The sequence below is a fragment of the Myotis brandtii genome, unplaced genomic scaffold (genome assembly GCF_000412655.1).
Source record: "Myotis brandtii unplaced genomic scaffold, ASM41265v1 scaffold1722, whole genome shotgun sequence".
Taxonomy (NCBI): domain Eukaryota; kingdom Metazoa; phylum Chordata; class Mammalia; order Chiroptera; family Vespertilionidae; genus Myotis; species Myotis brandtii.
The window spans coordinates 216,065-226,693 of record NW_005356354.1 but is presented as its reverse complement, the minus strand read 5'-3'; the positions used below and the strand labels follow the sequence as shown (position 1 = coordinate 226,693).

The window sequence follows — 10,629 nt, the reverse complement described above, 5'->3', positions numbered from 1 at the left end:
CCGGCCCCCGCAGGGCCCGGGACCCCTGGGGGATGTGCCCCGTCTCCCAGGTTTTGTCCGTCTCCAGTGGGTCCTTCTCAAGGCTCCGAACTAGGAAACGACCACTTCCCACGCGAGTGGTCAGACCCTTTTCCCTCCGTGGCCCAGCCCCGGGCCGCCCCGAGTGGCTGCTCCCTCCTGCTGCTGGGGAACTACCAGCGGTTCTCAACCTGTGGGTCGCGACCCCTTTGGCGGTCGAACGACCCTTTCACAGGGGTCGCCTAAGACCATCCTGCATATCAGATATTTACATTACGATTCATCACAGTAGCAACATTACAGTTATGAAGTAGCAACGAAAATAATTTTATGGTTGGGTCACACCATGAGGAACTGTATTTAAAGGGCCAGAAGGTTGAGAACCACTGAAAAGGATGAATGTTGTGCTTTCAGCGGCTGGACGGCAGGCAGACCTACGATTACAGGAGCATCAGGATCTCGTTCGGGACGGATTATGGCTGCTGTGTTGTGGAGCTCGGGAAGACGAGGTAACGGAGCCTTCCCATTAGAAGCTCAGGGGCGAGACGTTCAGAAGAACGTGATGGACTCGGTGGTTTACGAGCAGCCGGGAAGTCCGGACCGCGCTCTGCTCAGCTGCCAGAAATCAGTATAGTTCCTTCAATGCGAGATCTGCTTTTTATTTATAGTCACACTTACAATTTTTAATCATAACTATGTTTTCTGTCACATGGGTATCACATAGTTCTTTTTTGAAAAATATTTTTTTATTGATTTCAGAGAAGAAGGGAGAGGGAGGGAGAGAGAGTGAGAAACAGAAACATCAATGATGAGAGAGAATCAGGGATCGGCTGCCTCCTGCGCATCCCACACTGGGAATGGAGCCCGAAACCCAGGCGTGTGCCCTGGACGGGAATTGAACCTGGGACCCTTCAGTCTGCAGGCCGACGCTCTATCCACTGAGCCACACCGGCCAGGGCATGGGTCTCACATAGTTCTTGATGGCACCGAGTTTATTTCCTGCCCGTCATGTCAGTAAGTACATCCTACTTACCTGTTTTTCCTGAGTGACAGGAGAATTAGGTTTTTGTTTTTTTTATTTTTTCTGGAGTGTTTTTAAAGGTGTGTATTAGTTTGCTAGGGCTGTCATAAAATGCCACTACCTGGGTGGCTTAAATGACAGAAATGTATTGTCCCACGTTGGGGAGGCAAAAGTCTGGGGTCCAGGTGACAGCAGGGCTGGTTTCTCCTGAGCCCTTTCTTCTTGGCTGCAAATAAATGCATCCTTGCTGTGTCTTCACCCGGTCTCCTCCATGTGCCTTCATGGCCCCGGTGAGTCCGAGAGTTCGGTTTTTAATATTCGTGTAGAAGTTGTGAGGACATCGGTCAGATAATGTTGGTGAACCGGTGCCATAGGAAAATGTCTTTCTTACGAAATCTCAAGTTTTCATGGTATCTTGTATCAATAGATACTTATTTTAGAAAAGAGAAGGTAAGGTCATTGATTTTTTTTTTTTAAGGATCTGTGGAATAATCAGTTTTGTAAATAAGATGTTTTTTTCTTGTCTCTCTTTGGGTACACCAATATGTACTTTTTTCCTGTCTATATCCTACTACTCTACTTTATATGTAATATAAAGCCTCTAATGATATATCTTGCTGAGTGTCTTATTACTCAGAGTAAGACTGAAACTTAATTAGTATTTGTTTTAGATTTTTTTTAATTGGGAAGGAAATGTATTTCTCCAACAGACCTGTACTTTGTCTTTGCAGAGTTCTCGGACAGGTTTCCTGTGAACTTGTGTCTCCAAAACTCAATAGGGCAACAGAAGGTATACTCTTTTTCAACCTTGAACTCTCTCAGATGGCTGCCCCGGCTTTTGAACCTGGCAGGTATTTAAATCTCCTCCTTAAGCTGCTTTCGCCAGAGACGAGCGCAGCGGCCGGGTATTGTTCCGATGCCCTGTGTCATATTTCATGACATCAGCCCATTCCTGTCTTCATAGGCAGTCAGACCTCTTGGTGAAGTTGAATCGTCTCTTGGAAAGATGTCTAAGAAATTCGAAGTGTATAGACACTGAATCTCTCTGTGTTGTTGCTGGTGAAAAGGTGGGGAGTATGCCCAAAATTCTTGGTTAGGGTGAATATTGTTGATTCATGGATCCCTGTATCTCTACATTAATTCTCAGAGTTTCAGTTAACTTATTTTTATACTGGTTCCTTTTAGTTCAAATGTGCCTGGGTGCCACCTCTAGAACTTTGTGTCATCTCTTTCTGAAGGGACAAAAAACATTGTCAAAAAAAAGCGCATCTTGAATTTGTGTAAAAATGTCTTGTTAATAAATGTAGGTTCACACGTATCTGCCAAACCTGAGGTATCTCTTGGGAACTTCAGTTGCTGTCTGTGGGCACTCGGCCAAAGAACTGGTTTTTCATATATTTTTATTTCCTTATGTTATTTAAGTCATTGATGGAAGCAGGTGATGTTTTCCTTTTTGGATGAAGAACTGAAAAACAGATTCAGTCCTTCCTCTGGATAGGCCGCACAGTGAGTCAGTGGCAGGCTGGCATTGGAAATCTATTGTGGTGCCTGATGGTATTAGAGCTTTAATCTTGATTAGGGCATTTTGACCATCTTTTTTTTAAAATATATTTTTTATTGATTTTAAAGAGGAAGGGAGAGGGAAAGAGGGAGAAATACCCATGATGAGAGAGAATCATTGATCGGCTGCCTCCTGCATGTCCTTTACTGGGGACCAAGCTGGCAACCCGGGCATGTGCCCTTGACTGGCATCGAACCCGGGACCCTTCAGTCCTCACGCCGACGCTCTATCCACTGAGCCAAGCCAGCTAGGGGTTTTGACCATCATTTTCACTTCAGAAAAGTCCCTTAGCCTTTCCACATTCCAAGCTTGAATGTGACACTTACTACTTGCATTACTTGCAGTGTTTTCATAAATATTATCAAGTAAAACCTAAGAGGGTGAGGTTTTTGAGTTAGGAGGCACAATAAAGATATAATTAGGCTTGTTAGGGAAATTTTAGTATTAAATGTAGAATGGTTTGTATATTTTGAGCATGTATTTTACTGTTGTCAGATGACTCATAGAAGGGTGAACTATTGGTATTTCAGATGTTGGTCTGACTTAACATTTTTCTAAATATAGTTTTATTGATAACAAGAGAAGAAGTAACCCTGTTTTAACAGCAAGAGACAATTTGGCACATAGTGTTACTTTTAAATAGCCACTGGTTGTGATCAGTTAGGATTTATTTTTGTTTTAAATTCACATTCAGGTTTGGCAGATACGTGTGGACCTACATTTATTAAATCATGATGGAAATATTATTGATGCCGCCAGCATTGCTGCCATCGTAGCCTTGTGTCACTTCCGAAGACCTGACGTGTCTGTCCAAGGAGATGAAGTGACACTGGTAAGCGCCCACGCTGTGAGCCATGCTCCCCTCTGTGAGTGAGGAACATCCTCGATGTGCAGGCAGCTTGTTGGTCAGGTCTTGCTGTGGATGGAAATTAGGTAGTCTAAAATTTGTTTGCAAGGCAAAAGCTACATATCATCAAAATTGTCCTTGAAATCTCTTAAATATCCTCTATTAAAGTGTCTGTTAGTAAAAGCACACCATAGCCTGGCTTCTTGTGGTTCGATACAAATTTGAGGATTTTTTAAATTCTATTTTTGTAAAAAATGCCATTGGGATTTTGATGAGGATTGCATTAAATCTGTATATTGCTTTAGATAATATGGCCATTTTAACAATGTTAATTCTTCGAATCCATGTTGGAGAGGATGTGGAGAAAAGGGAACGCTTGTCCACTGCTGGTGGAAATGTAAATTGGTGCAGCCACTATGGAAAACAGTATGGAGGTTCCTAAAAAATTTATGAATAGAGCTACCATATGTCTCAGTAATCCCTCTTCTGAGTACTTACCCCCAAAATTTGAAAACACTTATTCATAGATATATGTGCCCCTATGTTCATTGCAGCATTATACACAATAGCCAAGACATGGAAACAACCTAAGTGTACCTTCAGTGAATTATTGGATAAAGAAGATGTTGGAATACTACTCAGCCATGAAAAAACATAACAACATGGATAGATCTTGAAAGTATCATGCAAAAGGACAAGAACCATATGATTTCACTCAGATGTGGAATATAAAACAAAAATCAATAAACAAACTCATAGATACAAACAACAGAATGGTAGTTACCAGATGGGAAGGAGGTAGGGGGAGGAAGAAGAGAGTAAAGGGGATCAAGTATATGTAATGGAAGGAGACTAGACTTTGGGTGAGGAGACTTTGGGTGGTGTGTTACAAAGTTGCACACCAGAAATTTATATAATGTTATTAACCAATGTTTCTCCAATAAATTCAACTAAAAAATTTAAATCATTGTTTTAAGGAGATTAATTGGGCTCTGTACAGAAGCAGTGGTTCTCAACCTTCCTAATGCCACGACCCTTTAATACAGTTCCTCATGTTGTGGTGACCCCCAACCATAAAATTATTTTTGTTGCTACTTCATAACTGTAATTTTGCTACTGTTATTAATCGTAATGTAAATATCTGATATGCAAGATGTATTTAGGTGATCCCTGTGAAAGGGTCGTTCAACCTGAAGGTTGAGAACCGCTGGCATAGAGATTGATATAGGAGGGGTGGAGGTGCAAAAGGGCTGGCCCGGCACCCACAGACAGCAACTGAGATTCCCGAGAGATACCTCAGCTGTGGGGGGTTGCCACTGAGAACTCTGGGATCTAATTCCCAAGTTGGACCCCCCTGCAAAGAGCCACAACTGAGAAGGTAACCACATAACATCTGGCTGTAAAAAGCAGTGGGGTTGCTGTCTGCCAGGGAGTGACGGCTGAAAATTCAGGCACCCTCTTAAAGGGCCAATGCACAAAATTCCCTGTGGAGCCACCCACCTTGTGCTCTGGCAGAGGGAGGGCAGAGTGGACTGGAGCTGTATGAGCAGAAGAAGACTTTGGGGATAGAGCTCAGAAGGCAGATACCCCAAGTTTCCTGGGCTGAGTTATTCCTTCATGTAGCGGACAACATCTTTCCCACATAGATATTTGCCTTGCCTGGGGGGAAGACAGTCGACACACCCTATTGGAAAACACCTTGCCCTGAGGCCACTTAAGAGATTAAAAGTAACGATTAGCCTCCAGGCAGAAGCAACTGCCCCACCCTGTTGTAAAAAACTTGCCACATCTGAGGATGATTGCCTGGGGGCAATTCAAGTTGGAATCCTATCAGTCTGTAGATAGAGGCAATCTCTGGAGGCTTTGAGTCTTTGCCTGATCTAATTAGTCAGAATCAGTGTTTGACACTGTCCTGCACTAGAGATTGAGAGGCGTAGAAGATCGTGCTAATACACACATAGTCACAAACCCAAACAAACAGCCAAAAGGAGGAGACAAAGAAACAACCCAACGGAACAAGAGAATCGCCAGAAGGAGATAAATGAAGCAGAGAAAAGAAATTTATCTGAAACAGTTGAGGGTAATGATGGTAAAGATAGTCAATAGCATGAAAAAAGATATAGTAACTATGAAAAAGGAACAGTTGGAAATAAAGAATGACATAACACAAATAACACAATGGAAGGAATACACAGCAAATTAGGGGAAGCTGAGGATCGAATCAGTGAATTAGAAACAAGGTTGAAAAAATCAATCAGAACCAAAAAGAAAAAAACAAAAAACAGGAGGATAGCTTAAGGGAGCTGTGGGACAATGTGAAACTTAACAATATTAGAATAGCAGGTGTGCCAGAAGAGGCAGAAAGGGATAGAGAACGTGTTTGAAGAAATAATGGCAGAAAACTTCCCTAACCTGGTAAAGGAAAAAGTCACACAAGTGCAGGAGGTACAGAGAACCCCAACAAGAAGAACCCAAACAGGAGAGAAACATCGATCAGCTGCCTCCTGCACATCTCCCACTGGGGATGTGCCCGCAACCCAGGTACATGCCCTTGACCGGAATCGAACCTGGGACCTTTCAGTCCGCAGGCTGACGCTCTATCCACTCAGCCAAACCGGTTTCGGCAAAGACAGAGAATCTTAAATGCAGCAAGAGAAAAACAAACGAGAGTTATTGCTGGTGGTAATATAAAATGGTACAGCCATGATGGAAAAGGCTGGCTGTTTCTTAAAAAGTGAAGTGTAAACGTATAGAGCCCAGAAACTCCATGCCTAGAAATCTACTCGAAGGAAAGTATACATTCACTCAAAGACTTTTATGTGAATGTTCATAGCATATTTGTAATAGCTCCAAACTGGTAACAATCCAAATGCTTATCACTGGAGAATGGAGAAACAGAATGTGGTCTGTCCGTACCATGGACTACAGTTCAGCAGTAGAAAGCACCAAGCTGCTGATACATACTACAGGATGGGTGAAACATGCTAAGCTGAAAGGAGGCGGATGCGAAACTAAAAATTGTTTGATTCCACTTATAGGGAATGCCCAGAAAAGGCGGATTTATAGAGACAGAAAGTAGATCAATGGTTGCGTGGGCCTGGGAGTGAGAATTGACTGCAAACAGGCTCAAGGAAGGTTGTGGGGGGAGGGTGGTCATGGAAATGTTAAAAAACTGGATTGTGGTGATGGTTACATAAATGTAAATGTATTAAAAATGTACTAAAACGTGAATCCTATCCTTCCGATGAGTGGACTTATGGTATGTAAAATATACCTCAATACAGCTTTTTCACAAATGCATAAAGTTTGAAGGAACATGATCGACAAAGGCAGATAGGTAATTGTAAAAGGTTATTTAAGTGCTCATTGAGGGTTGAGGGAAGTTCATTTTTTATTTTACTGTTTGATGCACCAGATGATTTTTGTATGTTCATGACTTATTTTCGAACAGTACACTCCGGAAGAGCGGGACCCCGTCCCGTTGAGCATCCACCACATGCCCATCTGCGTCAGCTTTGCCTTCTTCCAGCAGGGGTGAGTCTCCTCCTCGCGTGGGCCGAAGTGAGCAGCGCGGCTGGGAAGTGTGCTGTGGGCAAGTGAGCCAACCCTCCTTCATACTACAGCACCTCCCAGTCCAGAAAGAACTGTGCATTTCTCACTTTAGCCCTTTCTTATAAGAGCTGTAGTTGGCAAAGAGCTTTCTCCATAGAAGAGACATTTTTCTTTTTATGGCGTATCATAGATTTATGAATTTACTACCACGTGGTAAATGCTTCTGTTTCCTGGAGATGTGCAGGTGTTTAGAGAATTGTATGCTCAGCTCTGATTTGGGGAAGTGGGGGGAGAATCAGGATTAACGGAAGCAGGACTTGGGGACACGTTCAGTGGCGTCATTCTAGGAGCAGGCACGGGAAATGGTTCTTGCCTAGGAAAGCCGGCTCCTTCGGCTCCCAGTTTCCTCACAGTCCCTGCTGCTTCCTCCCACGGCAGCAAACCTGGGGGCCTGGGGCCATGCCGGTGCCTTCACATGAAAGCCTGGGCCTTACATCTTTGAGAAACAAAGGGAGGTGTACATATTTTAACAGTTTCATGAGTAAGAACCAGAGGAAAGCTTTCAACTTTCAGTCATTGTAGTGTAGAATTTCATTAGAGGGAAATGGACCGGCACCTTCAAACAGAAATACGTGAGTCATGTATGCAATTTAAATTTTCCCAGACGTTGAAAAGGTAAAAGAAGTAAATTTAATTTTTATATATTTAATTTTACTTAATATATCTAAGGTATTACCTTATTTTAATACGTAATCATTATCTTAAATTTGTTCATGAAGTACATTTTATTTCTACTAAATCTTCGAACTCCAGTGTTGTGCACTTAGCTTGGACTCACCACATTTGAAGGGCTCAGCAAACAAGTGACTGAGGCTACCATTAGACATACAGAAATAGTGTTTTCTAGATGAGCCATTACCAGAACCTGGAAGACATGCAGAGCACAGGCCATTAAGGAGACTCTAAGATTAACCAAATATCAAGTTTTACTAATGAGGCACAAGTTACTTAATCCAAGTGATTGCATTAGATTTTGATTGTATATTATTTAAATAAAAAACTATTATGAACTTGAGTTTACTGGGATAGCTAGCAATATACACATAGCATTATTTTGGATCCATAAAAATAGACATGCTCTGGTATCTTTTCCCACTAAAGTGACTCAAATTCATAGGCTTAGGCCTTTACTGTGTTGACTTTATTAATGCCATCTTTAAAAAATATCCATTATCTTAAAATTGACATGATTTGTTCAGGTCCATTTAACATTCCTTTCAGAACATTTTTGTTGGTGGATCCCAGCGAGCGAGAGGAGCGTGTCATGGACGGCTTGCTGGTGATTGCCGTGAACAAGCACCGAGAGATTTGCACCATCCAGTCCAGCGGGGGGATAATGCTGCTAAATGAGCAAGTTAGTGCTGTGGTTAACATCCCCTTTAGAAGCTTTTTCTTATTTATTTTTTAACTAAAATCCAACAAGGGCATTGCCAGTGATTCATCCTCAGGTGTGTTGGAATCTGGTTTCAGTACTGTCATCACCTGTTGATGAGACTAGTTACCTTCCCCCTTCCCTCTGCGCCCACATATGGCCTCCAGAGTCTCACCCTCTAGGTAGAGAGACACTGTACTTTCCAGGGAAGAAAGAGGTTCATATTTCTATAAAAAAGTGTCACAAATGGGAATTGGGTTAAAAGTAAAGTACTTTTAGAATTTGGGTATAATAAGCGGGGTCCATCCCCAGCAGGTCCAGGGGTCCCCAAAGGTGTGGACGAAGTCGGCGAATAAGGAATGACACAGAGGCAGTGTTCAGTCGATCAGCATAGCCAGGTTCTGTCTCCAGGTTCTCCAGCTAGGTTCTGTGTCCATGTTCTCTCGCTAGGTTCTCCAGCCAGGTTCTATGCCCATGTTCTCTCGCTAGGTTCTCCAGCCAGGTTCTATGCCCATGTTCTCTCGCTAGGTTCTCCAGCCAGGTTCTATGCCCATGTTCTCTCGCTAGGTTCTCCAGCCAGGTTCTATGCCCATGTTCTCTCGCTAGGTTCTCCAGCCAGGTTCTATGCCCATGTTCTCTCGCTAGGTTCTCCAGCCAGGTTCTATGCCCATGTTCTCTCGCTAGGTTACCAGTTGATTCCAATCCTATCAATCTCTATTCCAAAGGTTAGGGCGTTTCTTATCTCCATTCCAGGGAGTAAAGATTATGTAGCTTAAGTGTGATTGTTTGTAGTTAAAGTGATTAGCTATCCGCCTGGCACTTAGTTAAGGGGTTTTATCCCCTCCCTAACTTCAGGGAAAAATCCCTACCTGGGGAAACAACCTTTTTTGGAGAGGTGACCTTGGTTAAAACACATAGCACCAAGAAGGTGAGCAAACATTAAGAACAGTATGCCATATATGCCAGGTCCCTTGAAACAGCAAGGATGGACCGGCTCCCGGCATATAATAAGCAGTTCTCAAACCCAGCTCCCTATCAGATGCCCATGGGCTTTTAGAAAGAGATTGCCAGGTACCGTAGGTGCAGGTGCTTGAGCACAGTCTGCTTTCTTGGAGCTCCAGCTCTGCGTTAGACTGGCTTTGGCGAATGATTTCATATCTTCATGCCTCCGCTTCTTCATCTGTAAAATAGGGAGTAAGTTCCTAGTGACCCCTTATGGGTAGAATATGAAGGTAAGTAGGTGTGTGGCACTGTAGCGTACGGTAAGTGTGCAGTACATGTAAGTTTTCTCATCACTGCATTCCCGGCTCCCTATCTCCAGAGACACATCCATTGGGCCCCGACGCCCGAGAACCTTGCCTTCTGGAAGCTCCAGGGATGCTCTGTGGCCTGGCGCCGTGGCTCACAGAGGCAGGCAGTGCAGCGCGCACGTGTGCAGGACAACCTGGCCTCTCCTGGGTCTGTTAGTGCCGCGGCAATGTTTCTGGGTCTGTTTTCTTAGTGTGAGAGTCCTTCCAATATTCTAAAACGACTCTCACAACTTGCTTTATTTTATGTCTACATTACATTATTTTTATATTTGGAAACAAAGGCAGGCTTAGGTTGTAAAGTTAGAAAAACTAATCTCGTTCTTGGTTTTGTTAGAGAAAGCTATTTGGTTAGTTGTCTTTAAATAACAGCTCATTTTTATGAACAGGTTTTGAGATGCAGTAAAATAGCTGGTGTGAAAGTAGCGGAAATCACAGAGCTAATCCAGAAGGCTTTGGAGAATGACCAGAAAGTTCGGTAAGTTTAATTTTGTTAGGACCAAGTGGTCTTTTTATAGAATTTTCTGTTAAGGATTCTTCTTACACAGGGGTAACCACACACTTTCCTTATCTGTTAATCTCAGTTGAATATACTAAATGTTTTTTGAAAGTTGATTGAACTGTTTGTTGTATTCCAGCTTAAACAATCTGTATTGAAAAGCCACGTAATATTTTTCTTTAAAAAAATTAACATGTTCTTAGGAAAAAGAATCTGGTAACGCAAATTAACTGAAAAGACACACACTGGGTTGGTTCCCATCTTCTCCCCATGTGACATTACGCAGGACCTGTAGCCAGCATCAGTGTCTTCTACAACCCAGGAGGTTAATGTCGGCCGGTATGCTGGTTACTTTAAGCCAGGGGTCCTCAAACTACGGCCCGCAGGCCACA

The 10,629-nt window shown here is 43.0% G+C and overlaps 1 protein-coding gene across 2 annotated transcripts in view; it reads left to right on the top strand.

Annotated features, from left to right (window-relative positions):
- Window positions 1-388: 388 nt before the first annotated feature.
- The window catches only part of EXOSC9 (exosome component 9), a 15,590-nt gene continuing 5,349 nt past the window's right edge, over window positions 389-10,629 (top strand). Inside the window, exons 1-7 of one of the 2 annotated variants that reach the window (XM_014537111.1) lie at window positions 389-527; window positions 1,771-1,890; window positions 2,004-2,106; window positions 3,295-3,432; window positions 6,899-6,981; window positions 8,281-8,413; window positions 10,128-10,216. In XM_014537111.1, the coding sequence (XP_014392597.1) occupies window positions 418-527; window positions 1,771-1,890; window positions 2,004-2,106; window positions 3,295-3,432; window positions 6,899-6,981; window positions 8,281-8,413; window positions 10,128-10,216 (776 nt within the window). In that variant the 5' untranslated portion in view covers window positions 389-417. The remainder of the gene's footprint in view (window positions 528-1,770; window positions 1,891-2,003; window positions 2,107-3,294; window positions 3,433-6,898; window positions 6,982-8,280; window positions 8,414-10,127; window positions 10,217-10,629) is intronic. The other variant, XM_005863134.2, reaches the window with a different exon arrangement.